The sequence below is a fragment of the Sciurus vulgaris genome (assembly GCF_902686455.1).
Source record: "Sciurus vulgaris genome assembly, chromosome: 14".
Classification (NCBI taxonomy): Eukaryota; Metazoa; Chordata; class Mammalia; order Rodentia; family Sciuridae; genus Sciurus; species Sciurus vulgaris.
The window spans coordinates 16,973,043-16,997,301 of record NC_136475.1 but is presented as its reverse complement, the minus strand read 5'-3'; the positions used below and the strand labels follow the sequence as shown (position 1 = coordinate 16,997,301).

Below are 24,259 nucleotides of genomic sequence, written 5' to 3'. Positions count from 1 at the left end.
GAGACTCTGAATGCTTATCCACCTCCTTTCATCTTGACTCATCTTCTTCCCTCAGCCTGTACATCCTCTGCCCCCCTGTCTCCCTCTTCTTCTCCACCTGTCAAAATTCCGATCTGTCCTTCATGGCTCAGCTCAAAGCCCAACTCACCTCATAGGTCCTTCAAGATCCTCTGCCCCAAACCTGTGCTCTCCCTTTCATGGAATTTAGTCTACTTCTGAAATGTATCACGTTATACTTGGTGTCACAGATAAGTGTTTATCTGAGCTCCCCTATTAAGCAATCAAAGAGAAGGAAACTTGTCTGGTCCAAACTGGAGGTTCCTCATCTCTTCACCAAAGCAGCTCTTACACAGAGGGTGCTTCATAAAAAGGGTGGTAGTTTTTCTGATTCACTGTCCACACTAGAAAAGTTCTGAGTGAAAGGGGCACTGTTAACAATTACACTGGACTACAGGTGACACTGAAATCATCCTTGGCTACTTGGACATACAGGCATCTATTTATGCTAAATGAAGTCCAATGGACAACTAAACAGAGATGCTGGTCAGGTAGATGGACAGTGAACAGGGTGGGAAAGTAGAGGCAGGTGGCTACACTGCAGTTGGCATCATTCCAGATGGTCCCACAGGTATGTGTCCTTGAGCTATGTCAAAAGGAATGGATGGCACTCAGGAAGCTTCGAACAGAGAGGTGAAGGAATGACATTACAGAAGGATAGAAAGACAGGAGCAAAGTCAGAGCCATACTTGATATATTCAGAGAAGAGCGAGTGTGGCTGAACTCGGGTGTATATCAGGGAGAAACAGGCAACATGGCTGGAAAGTGGAACAGGAAAGAACTGGAACTGGTTTCAGTCTAGGGGTGTGGTCTTTATCCTGGAGAAGCACCTGAGTATTTTGAGTAGGAAAGAGAGCAAACATGGGATTTTAGGAAGATTAGTCTGGTGGCTGTGTTTAGAGTGGGGATAGCTGAGGAGACGGAGGCCACCTGGGACTCACAGAAATACAGCTGTCCCTCAGTATCCACGGGTGCCGGGACCCCATGATACCAAAACCCACAGGTACTCAAGCTCCTTGTATTAATGGTGTAGCATTTGCATGTAATCTATGCACATTCTCACTGCATTTTAAATAGTCTATAGATTAGTTATAAAACCTAGTGCAGGTGCTATGTAGATAGTTGTTATGCTGTGTTGTTTAGACAACAGTGATAAGAAAAATGTCTGTATATGTTTAGTTAGGATGCAGTCATGAGAGGCCTACTGCAGAGCAAATCTGTGGGTATGAACCCTCCAGTAAGTAGGGCCAACTGTAGTCTCAGCGTAAGATGACAAGAGCTTAAAGGAAATATCAGTAAACAGAAAGAATGAGTCAGGAGAACTGAAAAAGGAAGAATCAACAGAACTTTGAGACCCAAGGTAGTCAAGGGTGGCTTTGGGGTGACATTTTGTACAGATTCTGTTTGGTACCATAGATTGGAATAAGGAAGTTACTATACATTGCTGGTGGGACTGCAGATTGGTGCAACCACTCTGGAAAGCAGTATGGAGATTCCTAAGAAAGCTTGGAATGGAGCCACCATTTGACCCAGCTATCCCACACCTCGGTTTATACCCAAAAGACTTAAAATCAGCATACTACAGTGACGCAACCACATCAATGTTTATAGCAGCTCAACTCACAATAGCTAGATTGTGGAACCAAACCAGACACCCTTCAACCGATAAATGGATAAAGAAAATGTGATACATATACACAATGGAATATTAATCAGCCTTAAAGAAGAATGAAATTATGGTATTTGCAGGTGAATGGATGGAACTACAGAATATCACACTAAGTGAAATAAGTCAATCCCCAAAAAACCAAAGAATGTTTTTCTGATAAGTGAATGCTGATCTGCAGTGGGAGGTGGGGAGGGTGAGGAAGAATGAAGGAAATTTGGATTGTGTAGAGGGGAGTGAGGGGGGGCGGGGCAGTGGGGATGGGAAGGACATGATTACTCTACATACATGTCCGATTACACTACTGCTGTGACTCAGCACCAGGTACAGCCAGGGGAATGAGAAGTTGTGCTCCTCTTGTGTACAATGTGCCAAAGTGCATTCTGCTGTTATATATAACCAATCAGAACAAATTAAATAAATAAATAAGAATCATAAAATATAAAAAAAAAAAGGAAAGAAGGAAATTACAAGGCAGAGGCAATTTGAAGGAAGATTATAAATTTTGTTTTTCTCATATTGAGTGTGAGGTTCCAGTGGGTCATCTGGATGGAAAAGTCCAGTAGATAGCTAGAAATAAACTCCTAGGAAATGGGAGGGGTCAGGATCAGTCATAACAATTTAGGAGTCATCGATCTCAGGGAACTAATAGATCAAAGACAAAAAAAGGTATGAGGCATCTTGAGGCCAAATAATAGAAAGAGTCACAGCGATTATCAGAGTAGATCTTGGGAAATACCTCCACACTTAATGCGGAGAGGAGGGGTTAAGAGACAGGAGTCACTGGGTATTGGATGACACAGAGTTCTTGGGGCTGAAGGAAAGTTCCAGAAAGAAGTGATCAATTGTGTCATATGTTACAGAAAGGTTCAGAAAAGACTCACTCAGCGAAACATTGCTTTGGTAATGGGATGAGAATCAAAATGAAACGCATCCACGGAAACTGATTTATCTGACCAATAACTGCTAGAGTCTAACAAAGGTGTGGTGATCAAGAGCGTTGATGTGAAGTGCCCGTTTTCATCCTTAGGAAGGACTCGAGCAGAACAACCCACAGGTCAGTTAGACACAACTAAAATAGGAACGGTTCTAACAGCAACCAGGCTCCTAACCCAGGACCACACCCAAAGGATAGTCACTGACCTGGGATAGCTTTTCTCACCCAGCAGGTAGCAATAGTGGGCATAGAAGAAAGAACTTTTCTTGATATAGATTCCATCATAATGATACCTGAAAAGCAAAAGTTGTGTTTAAAATGATGTCTGACAGGCTTTGTGGAAGACACAGAGCAGGCTAGCAAAGAAAGACCTGGAATTCTTTTCTGGGTTTCATCATTGACTCCACTCATTAAGAAAAGCTAACTGGTCCTTCAGCCTAATTCAGATCCATCAGGTGGACAAGCAGCTGAATTGGGACATCAGCCAGGTCAAGGAGCCAGGCAAGGAGCACACATCATACACAGCAGCCTGGAAATGGGCTTTGTGGATCCCAACTCCGCCTTCTGGTGATTCAATACAACCCAATCTTAGGGAGATGCAATGGGGCATGCCTCCTGCTGCCACCGCCATTAGCTTTGCTAAGGCCCCCTCCCTTTTCAGAATCCCAGTAAGGAAGCCAGGATCCTCCTCTGCAGCCCAGTCCTCCTTTGCTGATCCCAACAAACTGCGGCAGCTTGTCCAGACTCAGAACAGCAAAACAAAATGTTTGTCAGGATAATTACTGCCCGATGTTAGGTTTGGCAAACTCCTCCTCTGTCTTCGACTGCTTCATGGGTGGCAGGCCCTCTTTCTAACTTGGCTTCAATCCCTTCTCACTGATTTTCCATCTTGGTTTAAAGCAAACAACCAATGACAATAATAATTGAGTGACATTTATGATAATGATGCACCAGATAACGCTGGAATTTCCTTTCTTAAAACTATAACCTTGGGCCTTAGCCTCCTGAAGAGAATTCAGATATGCTAATTGGGTGAATACTTGGAAATTTTAGTTCCAAAAGTAATTAAAACAGTTCCATTATTCTGTGTGTGCAATTATTTAAATATTTCAATACGGGCATTTACATGTCTAAACATTTAAAGCAAATATATATACTTAGTGACCTTTGTATTTTAACAAACTTCCTAAGAAAACAGAGAGCAGTATTTGGTTCTGAATAAATTCAGACACTAGGGCTCAATTTGAATTACAGGCACCATTGATAGTTCTGTGTTGGACATATTGTCACTTGTTTTGTGATTTTTCCAAATCCTTGTTTTTAACATTTAAAATAAAACAAAGATTACAAACCCACCTGGCACTTCCTCTTGTACCCAGCCTCCGGGTGCCAAGATCAGGAAAAACCAAGCGCACAAGCTAAAAGAACAAGCCAAATTTAAAGATTCAGTTTACAAAGTTAGAAACAAACTTCCAATTTTGATTCTTATGACGTTTACATTATATTTCCTTTCTTCCGACTATAAAGAAAATAAATGTAAATATTTTTTGGAAAAAAATCAGACGTGTTTGAAAAATAAAATATACTTCTCAGAAAAAAAAAAAAAAAACTGCCATTTAAATCTCAATATCAGGGCTAGGGGTGTATCTCACTCAGACAGGACACAGCTTAGCACAGTTCCATCACCAGCACCAAGAAATAAAATAAGAAAACAAACTCCAGTGTCGTTCCTTCCAGTTCTCCCCTCCACAAAGCCTCCATATGTGCATATGTTCTAGGTATCTCTGTGTTAAATAATGGGCATCCCACAATTAGCATGTCCACAATTTTTTATTCTAGTTTTTTCCCTGGACAGTATATGATAATCATTTCCCTTTGTCATTAAAAATTCTCTGCAAATGGGACTATTTAATAGACACATCACAGTCCATCTTGTGGACTGTAATTATACTGTTTTTCTTTTTTTCTAATGTAATAGTCATTTTCACTTTTTATTATCCATTTATCAATATTTTTTATTCTCGAGTTTGTTTGTTTGTGAGAATGCTATTAAAGTGTTTAATAACATAACTCCTGTGGATCAGACTTCTCATCCTGTGGTCTTGATGTGCTCTTTGTTAGAGGGCACGGATATTATACTTGGCCATCAATACCAGTCTGCTCCAGTTTCCTTGTCAGAAGAGGTAAAGGACATTCATGTATCCAGGTGCCTGCTGCTGAGGTGGGTCGCGGTGAAATGACTAGCTACAGAGCAGGGAAGCCATGATGTTTGGAACTCTCTAGAAATGACCTCTGCCCTTTTTCTACAACCCTCCATAACCTCTCAGCCCCGGCTTCTGCTGGGTTTCCTATTAGTTCCCAAGAGCAGGATTTGACGGAAACATTGTGAAACCTTGTCTTGTCTGGCTCTTCCTACCGGAAGCCAACCCAAGCCCAGGTGTGGAGGAGGCGAAATGAAAGAGCAGGGTCAGCAAGTTCTGCACCAGGGGTGCAAATGGAGAGGGTCTTTCAGGGAAGAGCCTGAATGCAGAAGAAAAACAAATGACTGAAGATAAAAGTCAAAGTCAGTCAACTGTAAATGCAAAATTAAAAGTCAGAAGCTCTATTTTCAAGACACTGATAAGTTCATCTCCTCTGATTTGTGCAAAATCATTCAAAACCTTTCCATATGTCTATCTGTGAAATAAAATCAAGATGCAAAAAGTAGGCAGCTATAAAAATCTGTTAGAAAGCAGGTAGCAGGCTCAGTGAGGTCCTGGGAAAAAATCTGGTATTTTGAAGGGAGAAGACTGGTTATCTGACAACATAATCATGGGTACGTTTTATATTGTTGGGTAACTCCAAACTCAGACTGTCCTGTGATTTCATTTTATGAACAGGTACGTTACAGTTAATATGGGGGAAAAATGGATGATTACTTGAGAAAAATCTAGCTGTTTAAAATTTATATCCTTAATATGGAGATCACAAAAATCAATAGAAAAAAATACAAATATGAGTTGAACATCCTTAATCGAAAAATTCAAAATCTGATATGCTCCAAACTCCAAAATCTTTTGAGCACCAATGTGATGTAAAAAAAGTAAAAAAAAAAATCCACATCATGAAACTTTATTTCATGCACATGCACACAATCATTTAAAATATTGTTTAAAATTACCATCAGGTATGTATGAGGCTTAAGTAAATTTCATGTTTAGACTTGAGCCCCATCCCCAGGATAGATCATTTTATATATATATGGAAGTATTTCAGAATCCAAAAAAATCTGAAATCCGCAACACTTTTGACCCCAAGTATTTTGAGGTAAGGGATATTCGAGTTGTATCCAAGAGAAAATGATCTGGTGATAATATATACATACCTAAGATACACCTGACCAAACACATACAAAAGAAAAGTACTAAATGTCTCCAATAATCCAATAAATATCTACTTAGAAATGACTGAATATCAACATAACCCAACAGGTTTGCAAGTTAGGGATATTATAGATTTGGATAAGAATATCATGAGCTATTATGAGGGAATTAAATTAGTTACAATTGTTTACAGTTCATTGTGGGAAGCGAATCCGTAGATCACGTCCAAGAATTCATCCTAGAGAAATTACCAGATGGAGATGGAGATTTATGTTGCTTAGAACAGGGAAAAATGATTAACAACCTGTATTCTCAATAAGGGACGTGGGACATGGTTAAACAAATTATGGTACCTCCATAGAACATGCATTTGAAAATATTTTAATGTGAAAACATTTGTGATATTTTAAGTAAAAAGAAGCATGATAAGGATGGAAGCTAACATTTCTTGTCTTCCAGGATGGTTTTATTTTCTTTACTGTGTTTTCTCATTCATTCCTTTAAAAGGTCTCTTGAAGTAGATACTATTATTAACCTTTCTATTGTTAATGTTGTCATTTTAAAAATGAGGCACAATGTGGTTAAATAACTTTCTCAGAGTTATAACCTAAGAAGTTTGACACTGGATTTGGTATTGTTAAAAATTATACCATATTACATGCTGGCTGGTTATTTATCTATTTATACATGCTATTGGTACACTCAAACATACCAATAATTGAAGTGGCATGCTCAAGCAAAAATAATTTTAAAAAGGACTGGATGTGGTGGTATATGCCTGAAATCCCAGCAGCTCAGGAGGCTAAGGAAGGAGGATCATGAGTTCAAGGTCAGCCTCAGTAACTTAGTGAGACCCTAAGAAATTCAGCAAGACCCTGTCTCTAAATAAAATATAAGAAAGGGCTGAGGATGTGACTCAGTAGTTAAGTGCCCCTGGGTTCAATCCCCAGTACCAAAAAAAAAAAAAAAAAAAAAATTAAAAGAAAAAAGAAACAGTGTTTAATAAAAGATTCCCTGTGACAAATGTGGCCAGGAAATAGGGAAGTCATAAGAGACCCTGCAGGACCCAGAACCTCAAGAAGAGACAGAAAATTGGGAAGGAGAAAGTCTTCACAGAGGTCTGTCTATCTGTCCGCGCACCTGTCTACCACCCGTCCGTACACTGATTTCTCAATTCATCCACCCACATAGTACCTTTATGATATGGCAGCAGATAGAGGAACTGAGACACACCTCAGGGAACTTTTTCCTTGAGCATTTAACTAAAAATTGGTTATAAAACTCTGAAAAAGAAAGAAAGAAAGAAAGAAAGAAGGAAGGAAGGAAGGAAGGAAGGAAGGAAGGAAGGAAGGAAGGAAGGAAGGAAGGAAGGGAAGGTAAGGAAGGAAGTTCCGACCTCCTCCCCGTCCTACCGAAAGTCCCTCACCTCACCCCCCATACCTCCCATCCCTCCCTCCCTCCCCGAAAGACAAGCATACTCGAAAAGAAGAAAGAAAAAGAAAATAAGGAAGGAAGCAAGCTAGCTTTCCATTCTACTCCACTCTACTCACCCACAGCCAGGTGGCTGGGGCAAGTGTCAAGGATTTCTTGCCACAAGACCACCCTCTGCCCTGTAAAAGATGAGCGGAAAGGGCAGATGGGGACAGGGGGCAGAGCCACCCAAGAGCAGGGCCAAAGGGAGACGGAAATGAAGATGAATGTGGTTATTTCCCTGGCTCCTGCTGCTCGTGTGTGTGTGTGCGCGTGTGCACGTGCATTGCCAGTACACTGTGCACACGTGGCTGTATCCCTGGATGGTGCGGTGACAGCCAGTGTTTACTATCTTCTTTTTAATACTTTTCATTTCCCCATTCTCTACAAAGGGGATGTATTCCTGTTCTAATCAGAAGACATCAGTAACTGTTATTTTAGCAGAGGAAGCCAGCCTTCCGGAAGTTCCCTAATCCATGGAAGACATCACTTGCACCGGGAACAGGCATCATCCATCACATGCCCCATGCTGCCAAAGACTGCAGCATTCCGACATCTGTGCAGGAACTGGGCTGGGGAATCAACGCTATTCCCCGGGGAGGCGGGAGGAAGTGAGAATTGGGTATTTTGTTGTTTCTCTTGTAAACATGCTTTGGGATCATATCCTTTTCCCCTTCCCTTCCCTCCTCCCTTTAGTCACAAATTTGGCAGCTCAGGGTCTCTCCCAGGATTGGCTCAACTAGACCAGGTCAATTTCCAACCAGAGCTGAAAGTTAGCAACTTGGCATTTCGGGGAATGGATTCGGAGGGAGGTACGAAGACAAAAAGCACAAAATAATAAATACAGTTTGAAACGACTTCATAAACAAGATTTTTTTTTTCCTGTTTTTTGGTTTGTTTTGATGTTGGCTTTTGTGGGGTGGGTGTTTGCTTTAGGGTCGTTGTTTTTTATTGGGGGTGGGTGGATGCAGGGATTGAACCCAGGGTGGATTCATGCTAAGCACATGCTCACCCACTGAGCTTCACCCCTTGCTCCAAGATCTTACAAAAATATGGAGAAAAGAGTTTTTGCTCTAAAAGTAAAACAACCTTGTAACAAGATCTTTAATATATATAGGAAAAGAAGTTTTGCAACCTTAGAAAAGGAAGCAGGGATTGCACGTAACTAAATCGTGACCAGCTGAAGTCACCCACTTCCCTTCCCTCCGATAAGGCTGGCAGGGGGTAGACGAGGAAAGGCTGTGGTGCCAGGATGCCCCAGCTCCCCAGGGCCCCGAAGTCCTTACCTAACATTCTGAGGGATGAAATGGCCAAACGTGGGCTGAACAACAACAGGGCCTGGGGAATTCCTGGCGGGGTGGAAAGTCTCACTGAGAGTCACAAATGGATCTGCTTATACACATGTGAATTTCACCAGGTGGAGAGGACTGGATCACCTCCCCGGGGATTCCAGAAGACGCTGCTAAGCAGAGCTGCAGGTCAAAACCCGAAGAGCCAAACTACAACAGTGACATAAGGAAGTGTCTGCTCCTGGGTTCAAAACAGTTAACTGCACAATGATAACAATCAGCAAACAACAACAGCGTTCTTTTATACTTACGTAGTAGAGTATTTCACAGTTTACAAAGCAGACTGGGGAGGCCTAACTTCATTTCAACTCTTGTGAAAAAATACTTGAGTTATTTTTGTTGACCACAAGCTTAAAGTGAAACCCACAAAATGACATGGAAGGACAAAGGCGAGGAGAAGCTCCTTGTTCCAAAAGCAAAGAAAGAAAAAGTTAGTGCTGCTGTCTTCCAAGCACACCTGGGTCCTGGGTTGAACCCTTGGGGCCATCTTTAAGAGGAGCATCAAGAAGTTAAAATCATGAAGTGGGTGGGCAGGAAGGTGAAGGTTTGGGAGCCCAGAGTATTCACAGTGGGGGAAGGGAAGACAGGGAGATGTGAACAGTCATTTCAAATATTTCAGCAGTTCCCATATTACAAGTCTCCACCACATATCCCATGATTATCACAAGCCCAGAACTTCCAATGACCAGAAGTTTCAGGGGCGAAGACTTGAGTTTGGAAGAATGAATCTACATATGTCAATAATTCAAAAATAAAACTGGAATCCACATGATTGCTGATGGACGGCTACTTGGAGCAATCCTTGGGACCTGAGGTCACTCAGCCAAACACCCTCTGACTCTGTTAGTTCTCCTCTGCACATGCAGGTCCAAGAAAAAAATGTTCACATGCACAGTAGGATACAGATACATGAGTGTTCGCAAAGGCAACATCTGGAAAAACCCAAATGCAAATCCACGATCCCTGGGAGAGCGGATGTGTAAACTGTGAAATGTTTCCCAACAGTCAAATAAACTTAGAAATGAAAATTTTTCCAAAGATTTCAGACAATACTTCTTTTAACAAAGTTAAATGACAGAAATTAAAAACAGGCTTTTACTAATACATGTAAATGCACTAAAACACTTTATTTCTTTGGTGCTAGAGACTGAACCCCGGGCCAAGCACACCCTCTTCCACTGAGCTGCACCCTTGGCCCCTGAGTCATTTTTTGATAAAGGCAAGATGATGAGGATTAGGATGGTGGGTCCCACCAGTGGAGAAGCCAGGGAGCTAGGACGGGGGTACTGGTGATACAGTTCATTTTGGGTTGTGGGTTCACACATGTCTACCACATTGTTTAAAAGAATTTCTCTACCTCTTTATTTATCTAGTTTTTTAGCTTTAGTTCTTTGCATCTTTTTTTTATCTAGTTTTCTTATCTAGACAAGTTCTTTTTAAGAAATCAGGCCATGCCTGCATTAGTGATGAAAGTATTTCATAAACCATTCAATTCTGTTCTCCTGAGGATCACTATAAAAGGGAGAGGAATAAAGAGCAGAGGGTGGGAGGGAGGAAAGGAGGAAAATGAGTTGGCATCTTTATGACCCAGTGAGCAAGCTCCTTTTCACCCAAGTTATTTAAGCCCAAGCAAAAGGGCCACCCAAAGTGGTATGGATGTGTAGGTTGTAAATGCCACCAAGGCCCCTGGCAAGGAGGAGGAGAACAGATATTCTTCAGCAAGTGTTCTGCCTACCAAGCTGCAAATCCCGATGTGGGCCGTGTCTGTCCAGAAGAAGAACCCTTTTCCTTTTATACAAGTGTGCTGTCCCCTCACTCAGCTTGATGTCTCGGCCCAGCGGCAGCTTCCTAGAATGAAGCCAACTAGACCCACCAGCCCCAAATGCATTCCAAAAATTTCCCCACTGCAGTCACGTACCGCGTGAAGTTGTCTTAGCTACTGACGGGCTGCCTGTAGGACAGTGGTAGCACAGCGCTGTCTTAGCTTAGGTTAAGTACACACTATGATGAAATCACCTAACGACTTCCTTCTCAGCCAGGCCTGGGGGTGCACACCTGTAATCCCAGCAATTCCAGAGGCTGAGGCAGGACAATCACAAGTTCAAGGCCAGTCAGGATAATTTAGCGAGACCCTGTCCCAAAAATAAAAATAAAAAGGGCTGGGGATGTAGCTCCCTGGGCTCAGTCCCCGGTACTGGGCACCGGGCGGCGGGGCAGTGGGAGCAACACAGGATTGTCCTTGCTCGCTCCCTGAAGACAGTCTTGCTAGCTCTTCGTAACTTACCTTCCCAAACATTGCTGGGTTGACTTGGTTCTGAGCGTCCTGTCCGCAGGTCTCCACGTAGATCTCATACATGAGACAGCGAGGCACACTGTACCCTTCACAGACGCAGAAATTGTCCACCAACCTGGGGAGACAGGAGGACAAGGAGGAAGAAATTCATACCCGTTTTTCTAGAGTAGGACATTTTGATAAACCAGTGATCAGACACCTGGTGGATCCAGCTAAATGAAGTCTGTGGGTTACTGAATGGAGCTTCTGAAAGGCTCGCATCCAGTCTGCCTTTGGCCCGTAGGCCAGCGCCAAGGTTATGAATTACGGGCTTTTAGCTGTTGGTGGGCTTTTCCTGTGTCTAGTTTTGGGTGGGCTGGCCTGCGTTACTGGGCTCAGCAGACAACAGCTCATCCACCCTGATGAGGACACCAGGCAAGAGTGGCATCAGTTCAGAGCTGCCTCCCTCCTCCCCTCGACCTCCGCAGCAATGGCTCACGTGGTGCTTAGACGCCTGTGACTCAGGGCAGGACACTCTACTTGACTCTGAATTGTAATGAGGTGGGAAATGTAAGGCACCAAGGAACAGAGAGGCAGTAGACTTCCACTCTCCTTTCCTTCCTGGCGGGTACAGAGCAAAAGCAGCATCGAGGTGTAACCTGCACCACCTGTGACCCTGCCTGGGGCAGGACCTTCCTGTGCCCCAAATGCTCTGGCCCTGAGTTAGGCATGGATTTCCTGGTAACTAAGGACCCTGCCTGAGGTTCTCAGACCACAACAACCAGGTGCCTGATTCAGCAGTGGTGTGTGACTGCTTGGGGGCAAGTGGCAAAGGTGACCTGGGTCAGAAAGTGTCCACAGTGACGTGCAGTCACAACGTCACCACCTCCCCTTCTTCTGCTTGGCAACAGGTCAAGTTTCTCCCTCTTTGAAAGGAATATAATCAGCCCTCCTTCTCTGTGGTTCCTGCACTTGTGGACTCCACCAGGCGCCAATCAAAAATATTTAGAAAATAAAATCAGATCTGTATTGAACACATGTAACCTTTTTTTCTTGTCACTAATCCCTAAACAATGCCGTATAACAACTATGTACATAACAAGGACGTTGTATTAGATTCTGTAAGTCATCAAGAGGTAGTTTAAAGCACATTGGAGGAGGTGGCAAATGCTCTGCCCCTTATAAGGGACCTGAGTAGCCGCACATTTTGGTAGCAATCCCCTCTGGATAGTCAGGAACACCTGTGCACAAAGCAGGGAATTCACAGGAATTTTTAAAGCTGGAAATTTATAGGCAAACACGTCCTCCCCTTTCTGATGAAACACCGCTTATTTTCTGGGAAGAGGTAACTAAGGCCCAGACTTCCTTTCCTGAAGAACTAAAGAGCACAGTCATGATAGTAACCTCAATGGCTTCTCAGAAGAAAAGAAAAATCCACACATGAGAGATGGGGGCTCTCTGGTCCTGTATGGGTCTCCCATGGTAACAAATGACCATGAACCAACCCCACGTCAGGGGTGCAGGGTCGGTTCCTCCCGGAGGCCCTGAAGCAGACTCTGATCCCTGCTTCATTCCTAGCTTGGGCGACTGCTGGAACCCCTTGGTGTTCTTCACTTGTAGATGTGTCCTTCCAAACTCTCTCTCTGGACCTCTAGGTGACCTTCTCCCTGCATGCCTGGGGCTCTATGTATTTTTCTTATAAGGGCACCAGGGATTAGATTAAGGAACCATCTTAATCCAGTACAACCTCACCTTAACTAATTTTATCTGTCAAGACCCTAGTTCAAAATAAGGTCACATTTTGAGATTCCAGGTAAACATGACTTTTGGGTGGATGCTACTTAACTCAGTATAGGTCTCCAAGAGGTGGCTTTTCTGAAAGACTTCCATAACGTAAGCATGGGAATCTGGCCCTTCAGACACAGAACATTAAATTCAGCAACTACTACACCATTTATTTGGTTTAGAGTACGGGAACGAAAAACTCATGCCTCTAGGTGGTATTTATATATTTTTTTTCATTTTCCTTTTTTTTTTTTTTTTAATTTAATTGATAGACCCTGGCTATGTTGCCCAGGCTAGCCCTGACCTCCTAGTCAAATGATCCTCCTGACTCAGTCTCCAAAGTAGCTGGAACTACAGGTACATGTCGCAATGCCTGACCCTATTTCTTTTGTAAAGATATCACTTGTGGAGGGGCTGGGGTTGTGGCACAGTGGTAGAGCGCTTGCCTAGCATGTGTGAGGCACTAGGTTTGATTCTCAGCACCGCATATAGGTAAGTGAATAAAGTAAAGGTCCATCAACATCTAAAAACAAAAATACTTTAAAAAAAGACATCACTTGTTGACATAAAAATCTCTATATCTGGAAAGCAATCATGAAATTCATCTGGAAGAACAAGATCCAGAATAGCCAAAGCAATCCTGGGCAAGAAGAGTGATGCAGGAGGTATCACAATATCAGACCTTAAACTCTACTACAGAGCAATAGTAACAAAAACGGCCTGGTATTAGCACCAAAATAGACAGGTAGAGCAATGGTACAGAATAGAAGACACAGAGACAAATCCACATAAGTACAGTCACCTCATACTAGACAAAGGTGCCAAAAACATTCACCAGAGAAAAGACAGCCGCTTCAAGAAATGGTGCTGGGAAAACTGGAAATCCATATGCAGTCAAATTAAACCCCAATCTCTCACCCTGCACAAAACTCAACTCAAAGTGGATCAAGGATCTAGGAATTAGACCTGAGACCCTGCACCAAACAGAAGAAAAAGTAGGCCTGAATCTTCATCATGTTGGCTTAGGACCAGACTCCCTTAACAAGACCCCCATAGAGCAAGAAATAAAAGCAAGAATCAATAAGTGGGATGAATTCAAACTAAAAAGCTTCTTCTCAGTAAAGGAAACAATCAATAATGTGAAAAGAGAGCCTACAGAGTGGGAGAAAATCTTTTCCACACACACTTCAGATACAGCACAAATCTCCAAAATGTATAAAAAACTTAAAAAACTTTACACCCAAAATGCAAAGAATCAAATCAATAAATGGGCTAAGGAACTGGGCAGACACTTCACAGAAGAAAATATACAGGCGATGAACAAGTATATGAAAAAGTGCTCATCATCTCCAGTAATTAGAGAAGCGTAAATAAAACTGCCCTAAGATTTCATCTATCCAATTAGAATGGCTATTATCAAGAACACAAGCAATAATAAGTGTTGATGTGGATGTGGGGAAAAAGACACACTCATACATTGTTGGTGGAGTTGCAAATTGGTGCAGCCACTCTGGAAATCCCTTAGAAAACTTGGAATGGACCCACCATTTTAACTAGCTATCCCACTTCTCAGTCTATACCCAAAGGACTTAAAATCAGCATACTACAGTGATGCAGCCACATCAATGTTCATAGCTGCTCAGTTCACAAAAGCTACACTGTGGAACCAAACTAGATGCTCTTCAGTGGTTGAATGGATAAAGAAACTGTGGTATATATACACAATGGAATATTACGCAGTCATAAAAAAGAGTAAAAGAATGGCATTTGCTGGTAAATGGGTGGAACTAGAGAATATCATGCTAAGTGAAACAAGCCAAGTCCAAAAAACCAAAGGCAGAATGTTTTCTCTGATAAGTGGGTGATGATACATAATGAGCAGGGGGAGACAAGAGAAGAATGGAGGAAATTTGGATTATGTAGAGGGAAATGGGGCAGGAGAGGGTGGGGGAAGGAGAGAGAGTGGAATGAGACAGACAGTATTGCCCTATGTACATGTATGATTACGCAAATGGTGTGAATCTGTATTGTGTACAACCATAGAAATGAAAAGTTGTACCCTATTTGTGTACAATAAATCAAAATGCAGTCTGTAAAAATAAAGATTAAAAAAAATAAAAAGAAGAAGAAAAATCTCTATATCTGAAAAATCAAAAACACTGGCTAAGTTAGGAGAGCTGTAGCAAAACATTATCTACATCAAATTCAAACTCACTTCTGTTTATTCACAGTTACTACAGATTGAGTCAGGGAACAATGTCTTTAAGAAGAATGATACAAAATACTAACTCCTTAAAACGAACTTCTATTTAAATATTTGCTAATTGTTCTTCCTTATCACAGACACTCATTTTTTGAGATCTCTCCAAACTGCTGTCCTCCTCTTTCAACATGACTGAGCCTGATTGTTAACTGGATGGACCAGTAAGGTCAAGTGATATCACAGGCTGAGTATCCCTAATCTAAAAATCCAAAATCCCAAATTCTCCAAACCCAAAGCTTTTTGAGCACTGACATGACACTACGAGATGAAAATTGTACACTGTGAAACGTTGTTCCCTGTACAAAATTATCAAAAATATAATATTAAAATTAGTGGAAATGTTAGGGAATGATATTGACCGAACTGTATTGTTAGTGTGCATATATGTAACAACAAATCCCACCATTATGTATTATTATTTACAACTATAATGCACCAATAAAAAATGGAAAAATGAACATTTTTTATAAAAAAATATATAATATAAAATTACTTTCGGTTGTATATATAAGGTGTATATGAAACTTAAATGAATTTTGTGTTTAGATTTGGGTCCTGTCCCCAAGATATTTCATTATTTATATGCAAATATTCCAAAATACAAAAAAATAAATCAGAAACCCAAAACTTCTAGTCCCAAGTATTTCAGATATGGGAGACTTAACCTGTGTTAAGAATAATAATAATAATAAAGGCCTATGACCAAAAGTCCTTTCTGTGTACCCAAATGAAGGAAGGGCCACCTCTGGATTTGAGCCTGTGCTACTATGATCCTGGCTGCTCTGAGAGAGTCACCCCACTTCTGACCATGTGCCTTTGGTCATTTCCCTGAAGTTCTCAGCCAAATCTCAAAGCCTGGCCTGTAGCCAGCAGTCAACATACATCACCTACATGAATGGCGCATTCAAAAGTTTGTCCTGTTCGGTCCAGTTCAGGGTCAGACCTTTTTTTTTTTTTTTGTACGTTCCAGACAAATGCTCTACCACTGAGCTACATCCGCAGCAACCCCCCCTTTTTATTTCTATTTTGAGATGGTTCCCTGAGTTACCCACTCCAGCTTGGATTTGCCATCCTCCTGCCTTAGCCTCCTGAGTCACTGGGATTATAGGTGTGCCCCACTGTGCCCGGTTCAGGGTCCTGTTTGACTTCAGTCCAAACAGTGTTTGCTCCGTCCATTGCTCTGCACACTTAGGAGAAACCATAATCATGACTATTACCAGGGCTTTAACCCTCTAGAAACGAGGTTTAAGTTGGGACTCTGTGATGCCTATTAGTTTTATGATTCAAAAGCAAGTATATGCTGGTTGGCTAGCACCTGGGCTCACACATGGAAGCTTTCACCATATCATCTGTATGTCTTCCACCAAAATGCAGGACAATAGCGGAGGTGGCCCAGTATCTGGAGACCCACTGCAGGTGATTCTGACCTCCATTGCCAGTTTCTCCAAGGACAGGCTGAGTGGTGAGTGTCTGGCAGAGCTACTCTGGCGTCGCTGGTTAAGGGTATTGTACTTGCCACCAAATTGTCCTTTGGTGATAAACAATCATCAAGCCTGTCCAAGTTTTAACTGGATCCGATCACCAAATTCCTTTCTTTGCCAAATGTCTTTATTTCCCAGGTCTCTGAGTAAGACAAGGTGGTAACTGAGATTCTTGAGAACAATCATGATACTCTTTTATCCAGTAATAGACAGTGATCGCCAATTTCAGAGCACATGCACCTGGTGGACTAGTGGTTTCCCCAGTCCACCTTTTGGAATTATAGCACCTTTTGGTTCTGCCTTGGTCAAAGGTACCATCAGTTCTGTAGCTTTCTAAATAAATTTGCATTTTGTTAATTTCAACAGTCTATAAAAATATGAAAAAGTCCTATTTAGAAGCAGGAGACATTACTTCGTCTTCAGGGCTAAGTAACCAGGGCTCAGCATGCCCAGGAATCTTGAAGCTTTCATCTAAGGTTGGAAACCACAGTTCCCTCCCCGTCAGACCTGCCAGGTCTATGCCTAGATTACCGTTTCCATTTCTTCGTGCTCCCCAGAGGTCTGACTGCTTCTCTCCCCATTTCTGCAGTCTTTCCTGTCTACGATTTCTGTTCCTTGAGACTGACCAGCTTCCCCAACCTCTCTCCCAGGAGAATTTATCACGGGCCCAATGACAGTGGTACTAATGCGTATAAGACAAAACAGTGGAGTGATGCTAAGATGTAGCACGTTTTCCAGGTGACACCAGTCAGGTCCCACCCTGCTCTTTCAGTCAGAAGCCTGTGTACCCTCCTGTGTGCAGGTGGCTGGCCTGCCCTCACCCTCTGCTGCTCCTTTGGGTACATCCTGAAGACACCAAGGCTCTGGGTCACAAGAGTAGGGGCTGTGCTATGAATGCCAATGTTAAGGGCACCAGTGCCAAGGATCTGTAAAACATCCCACCTCACAGATCAGATGTCCAGAGCCACCTCCATGGTGAAATGAAGCCACTCCTCACTTCCACTGCCCTTTCCTCCAACCTTGGAAGATGACCCTGTGAGTCAGAGGCCCCTGGGGTTAGGAATTAATGGCATCAAACCTGAATTAGTGAGGTTTATTGCTCAAATGGGCTGTAGATACCATTTAAAAAGATTTACAACATCTGTCTTGTCATTTCACAAACTAAGGTGGGTGTTCAAGTATTTTGGAATCTCTAATCATTCTTTCAAACGTCAGAGCATAATTCAAAGCCCCCAAATTCTAGTTTTCTTAGTGGTGAACTGAAATAGTTGGGAAAGGCATCCTCTGAGAGTTCTTTAACTCCGCAAAGGGTCTGGGTCCAGGAGTGGAACAGAAATCCAGAGATGGTGTGTGACTCTGAAAAGTTTGTGTTATCAGTGTTTCTTCATTTGATTTTTTCCCGTCATACAAGATAAGACACAACACAATTTTTTTTTTTTTTTTTTTTGGAAGAATGGTAACTGTTTAGGGGTCTCAGGGTTATAATCACAAATGCACCCTTCATTTTTCTATTTCACATGCTGAACTTTTTTCAGAAAGACTTCCCTGAGAAATACTTTCTGGAACTTACAAAAAGAAAAATGTACACTGATGTATAATAGTTGTTCACCTTATAAAACCAAGGTCCCAGGGCTGGTTTCAATTATTTTCCTATTTATGAAGAGCTGCAAACCCGCGAGTTGCTCAGTCCCAAGGGCTAAGGGTATTTTTCTTTCCAGTTTTTTTCCCCCCTGCCTCTATTTAAACAGCCAGCAGTGAATTTCACAAACAGAGAGGAATGCATTGTTAAAGCTAAAAACGTCTTCTCTTTAAGTTAGAAAACACCCTGTTCTGGATCTCAGATGAAAACATTTCTGCTGGGACATTTCCCAGGGGCTTTGAGATGTGTCTGTAAGCGCCCTGAAACCATCGAGCCCCCGAGGGGGCGTCTCGGTGGCTCCCCGCGGGGAGTGTGCCCCCACCCCGGTGGAAACCCGGTCCCGTCGTCGATTCCCACGTGTGTGTGTGTGTGTGACCGTCGGGCGTCCTTCAGACCTGGCCTCGCTCGGAGCGCAGACCGTCCCTCCTGGCACTGGGCTTCGATCCCGTGTCCCGGGGCGGCCGCTGCAGGCGCTGCTCCCCTTCCCCGCCCCACCTCTTCCATTTATCCGCCCGGCGCCCCCGGCCGGCCCGGGAGCAGGCGCCCGGCCGCTCACCACTGGATGATGCCGCTGTGCAGGCCCCGGCTTTCGGCGGGCGAGGGCGGCACACCCTCCGCCATGGCTCGGTGGCCCGCAGCACCCCGGCCGGGACGGGCTGGGCGCGTCGCGGGCGAGCTGCACCCGTCTCGCCGCTGCCGCTCCTGGGTGTTTACTTTAGAGCTGGGCGCGCGGGGGACGCGGGGGGCGCGCGAGGACGCGGGGGGCGCAAGGGCGGAGGCGACCCGCGCCCGACCCGCCAGGCCGGCGCTCCGTCCGCGCTCTGCACCCCGCGCCCTGCACCCGGCGCCCTGCAGCCCGCGCTCTGCAGCCCGCACTCGCCCCGCGCTCCGTCGTGAGGCGGGAAGTCACCTTTACAACACCCGGGTACCAACCAGACAAGGAAGCACCGAACGAAAAACAACGTAGATCTTTGCAAACTGGGGCGGTGTAGGATTAGCCCCGGTCCTCGACCCGGAGCGCACTTCGGAATCGTTTGAGCGCTTTTTAAAAATATCCTTGTCTAAGCACCCCGCGCCCCCTGAGTCCCCCAGGAGGGTGTGTGTGCTTGGCCTTGGAGAGAGGGTGGCGGGGAGGCAGGCCAGGGCAAACCGGCCAAGCGCCCCACGTGATACTGATGTGCACCCTGCTGCTGAGAACCCCTGATCCCAAGCCCAGAATCTCCGGAGGGGAACCCCAGGCAAGGCCGGTGTCCAGCACCAGGTGAGAACTGCTGGCCCCAGTGACCCCCAGACCTGCAGCCAGGCCAGTTCTTGTCCACTGAGCTGCTTGCTCTCTCAGAGCTTCGCTTCCTTTTGTGATTGCTGGATCTTCATACCCAAGTGTGTTTTGTTTGGTTGGTTGTTTTTTATTGTTTTGTTTGTGTTTTGTTGTGGTGGTGGTGGTGGTTGTTTTGGGTGTACTGGGAATTGAACCCAGAGTGTCCTGCATGCTGCGGCAACACCTACGACTAAGCTACACCCCCAGCTCTTCTGTTTTATTTATTTATTTATTTTTAATTTGAAACAGGGCTGGCCAAGTTGCCCCTGCGGGCCTGCAACCTCCAATCCCCCAGCCTCAGGAGTGGCGGGGATTTCAGCTGTGCATGCCAACGTCCACCACCCTCTTCAAATGATACTCACTTCTAAGGAATGTGGCATAGTAAGAGCTCAGTCATGCGGTCGTTACAGTGGCTGCTGACTGATTAAAAGTCTTCTGCTAAGGATTTCTCAATCTAGATTAAAAACATATTTGACAACTCAACAACAGAAAAACAAACAGCCCAATTTTAAAATGAGCAAAGGACTTGAATAGACGTTTCTCCAGAGTAGATAGACGAATGCCTATGGAGAACACGAAAAGATACTGAATATCATTAGACATGAAGGAAGTGCAAGTCAAAACCATATCTTGCTGGGCGTGGTGGGGCACACCTGTAATCTCAGCACCCCTTCAGACTGAGGTAGGAGGACCACAGGTTCAAAGCCAGCCCTGGCAATTTAGCAAAGCCCTAAGCAACTTAGTGAGACCCTGTCTCAAAATAAAAAATATACAAAAGGGTTGGGCAACTCTCTACCATGTCGGCTTAGAAACCAAATTCCTCAACAAGACTCCTAAAGCACAAGAAATAAAATGAAGAATCAATAAATGGGATTGATTTAAAAGCTTCCCCACAGCAAAGGAAACAATCAAAAATGTGAAGAGAGAGCCAACAGAATGGGAGAAAATCTTTGCCACATTCAGCTCAGATAGAGCACTCATCTCCAGAATATACAGAGAACTCAAAACACTTAACGCCAAAAAACCAAATAGCCCAATCGATAAAGGGGCAAAGGAACAGAACAGACTTCACAGAGGAGGAAGTACAAATGGCCAACAAATACATGAAAAAATGTTTTCAACATTCCTAGCAATTAGAGAAATGCAAATTAAAACTGCACTGAAATCTCATCTCCAGTCAGAATGGCAATTATCAAGAGTACAAGTAACAATAAATGTTGGCGAGAAAGCTTACTCATAGATTGCTGGTGGAACTGTTGTGGGAAGCAGACTGGTCGAGAAGCAGCAAGCAGCATTCAGAGAGGAGGAGAATTTTATTTTACACCAGCGGGCCCTGAGGAAAACAAACCCTCCAAATTCTGAGCCCTGATCCACAGGTTCTCACGATATTTATGGGCTATTTGACGTCATCTTAGACCAATCCTGTCACTGGGGCTTTTTACTCGTTTTTAAAATAAAATTCCTAAGCTATGCTGCTGAAGGTCTCGTGCAGGGTCTCATATAAAGCATGCTCACAGAACAGATGAGAAGAAACAGCTCTATTCACAGACTTCTATTACATTTCAGGAGGGAGGAGTCAGACTCTTGGGGCAGTTATTGACAGTGCAGAAGGTAGGAGCCCATGGTTGATTAGGCTTCCTGGAGAAAGGCTGAGAGAGGGAAGGAGAACCCACCCCTTCCCCAGGCACTGGACTCTTTTTTTCTAATTTCATTTCACAACCAGGGCTGGTTTTGCCACCACAGAACTGCAAATTAGTGCAACCACTATGGAAAGCAGTATGAAAATTCCTAAGAAAGCTTGGAATGGAACCACCATTTGACCAGTTATCCCACTTCTTGACCTTAAAATCAGCATAAAATAGTGATGTGGCTACATCAACGTTTACAGCAGCTCAAGTCACAATAGCTAAGCTATGGAACCAACCAAGGTGCCCTTCAGTGGATGAATGGATAAAGAAAATGTGGTGTGTATACACAATGGAATATTACTCAGCCATAAAGAAGAATGAAATCATGGCATTTGCTGGTAAATGGATGGCACTGGAGACTTTCATGCTAACTGAAATAAAATCCCAAAAACTCAAAGGCCAAATGTTCTCTCTAATATGCGGATGCTATCACACAATAAGGGGGGGGGGAATAGAAGTTCATCGGACTAGACAAAGGGGAATGAAGGAAAGGGAGGGGGGATGGGAATAGGAAGGACAGTAGAATGAACGGGACATCACTTTCCTGTGTGCATATATGAACACATGACCAGCGTAACTCCACATCATGTGCAACCACAAGAAGGGGAGGTTATATCTCGGTGCAGCGGCTCACACCTGTAATCCCAGCTGCTCAGGAGGCTGAGATAGGAGAATCCTGGGTTCAAAGCCAGCCTCAGCAACAGGGAGGCACTAAGCAACTCAGTGAGATCCTGTCTCTAAATAAAATACAAAATAGGGCTAGGGATGTGGTTCAGTGGTGGAGTGCCCCTGAGTTCAATCCCTGGTACACTCCCCCAAAACAGGATGGGAAGTTATACTGCATGTATGTATACTCTACTGCCTTGTATATCTAAAATATAAATTCTAAAAAAACTTACCTATTGGAAAGACTCTTTTTAAGAAAAATAGAAAGTAAGTGCTAGAGAGAATGTAGAAAAATATAAAATGGTGCAGTTGCTATGGGAAATAGTATGACCATTCCTCAAAAATTAAGTATAAAAAAATTACCAAATGATCCAGCAAATTCCAGTTCTGGATGTATACCCAAAATAATTGAAAACAAGGACTGAAACTGCTAAATATGTGCAACAATGTCCTTATTCACAGTAGCAAATGAGAGGAAGCAAACCAAGTGTCTGTAAACGGAAGAGTGAAAAAGCAAAAGATGGTATACACATGCCCTGAAGAATATTATAATTAATTAACAAAATAAGAATATTATTTTTAATATAATATTATCTATTATTCAGCCTTGAAAAATAGTGAAATTCTAAGACATGCTACAATGTGGATGGATTTTGAAAGTATTATGGGAGACCCAAAAGAATGATTCCATTTATCTGAAGTGTTTTCAATAGTAAAACTCAGAACAGGAAGTGGATGGTGGTGAGGGACATGCCGGATGGGCAAAGGGAGGATTTGTGTTCAGGAACGCAGTTTCAGTTTGGAGTGATGAAAAGTTCTAGAGATGGGTGGTAAAGATAGTTGCACAATAATATGAAGGCTTAATGGCACTCACTTGTACACTTGAAAATGGTTACAATAAGTTTATGTCATGTGTACTTTACCCTTTGTTCTTTTCAGTTTTAAAAAAATGTTTATTGATGCATAACAATTAATAGTGGGATTCATTGTGACGTATTCACATGTGCACAGAACATGAATTCACATTTTACTGCTTTTATAAAAAAAAAAGTCTGTCCCCAAAGCACACCCATTTAAGAACCACTTCTAGAGGTGGGACAGAGGTTCATTCCCCAGACGAAGAACGTGCCAGCTGCCTCCCACAAGCCAGCCCTAGGAAGTGGTTGGAGCCCACCAGAGGTCTCCGGGGCCAACCCTGTCCCCTCAGCAGGGACACTATCTCCAGGGGTAAAGTTCCTAGGGCAGTTGCAGGGCAGGGATCACAGGACACTTGTGGAGAAAAAGTCTGAGTCCTGAAATCTGACCAGGGCCCTGGAGCTGCCTCAGGATGGCAGCCGGTTCTTCTCTGGGGAGCTGCACCAAGGACGGATGGGACCTGAAGCTTGGAGAATTTTCGGGTAGGCGTGGGTGGCTGGATCGGGGATGACGCGCAAACAGCAGGTGACGGGGGCCACTGTCACCTTATTTGTCTTCTCAGCTGGGTTTCTTGGTTCAGGGCTGGCTGCTTTTAAAAGCCGTCCATCCAGTCGGGGAAAGTTGACCTCAGATTCTCTCAGAGGCCAGGAGCTTCCTGCCTTTTGAGATAATCCCTCATGGCCCAAAGGACAAGGACGGGAGGCCAGCTGAATGGCACTGAGGAGCAGGAGGGAAGAGATGAATGCTCTGAGGCTGCTCTCTGCAGGTCAGCCCTCCTCTAGAGAGGCGACAGGGCCCTTTCTCCAATGTGCTTTGTCCTGAGCACTCAAGTCCTGGGAACAGACTGTGGAAACACAACAGCTTCCGCACCTTGACCCTCAGGTTGACCAGTAGTCCCTTGCTGTTGACTGTATTGAGTGTGAGACACTGTGACATGCAAATGTTACCCATCTTGGCCCAGAGCCATTGAGTTCTTTTGGTCAGAGGACTCTAGAAATGAGGCGAGGCCATGGGGCTGATTTTACATGGGCCTGTTAATTTTATCGACTACAGGTGCCAGCTGGTGTCCTTGATTTGGCCAGTCATCTTAAGGATCCAGACTCTGAGCAGTCACCTGTTCATAGGAAGACACTCTTAGAGGATTTATTCACACCTTATACCTTCCTAAGGTGCTACATGTGCGAAGGACATTTACCTCTGCATAATCACGTCTTTCATTTGAGTCAAGCATATAGCTACGCAAACTTTGAAGTAGAATCAGGTATAAAATCCATTTTCACTTCAAAGAATGTTTAATTGCAATTGACATAATAAAAATTTCATTCTGCAGCAATCGCTAATGAGACAGACTGAGTTGTGCATATGACTGTTTTATCCCTGAAAAGTCCAGT

The 24,259-nt window shown here is 43.6% G+C and overlaps 1 protein-coding gene across 3 annotated transcripts in view; it reads right to left on the bottom strand.

Moving 5' to 3' along the window:
- RFX8 (regulatory factor X8) overlaps positions 1 to 19,332 on the bottom strand; it is a 68,559-nt gene extending 49,227 nt beyond the window's left edge. For 2 of the 3 annotated variants that reach the window (XM_079110773.1, XM_079110774.1), the window contains exons 1-4: positions 18,838 to 19,094; positions 11,126 to 11,249; positions 4,017 to 4,078; positions 2,867 to 2,953 (exon numbers count right to left, since the gene is read on the bottom strand). In XM_079110773.1, coding sequence (XP_078966899.1) covers positions 2,867 to 2,953; positions 4,017 to 4,078; positions 11,126 to 11,249; positions 18,838 to 18,902 — 338 coding nt within the window. In that variant the 5' untranslated portion in view covers positions 18,903 to 19,094. Of the gene's footprint in view, positions 1 to 2,866; positions 2,954 to 4,016; positions 4,079 to 11,125; positions 11,250 to 18,837; positions 19,095 to 19,214 lie in introns of those variants that run through there. The other variant, XM_079110775.1, reaches the window with a different exon arrangement.
- Positions 19,333 to 24,259: the final 4,927 nt, after the last annotated feature.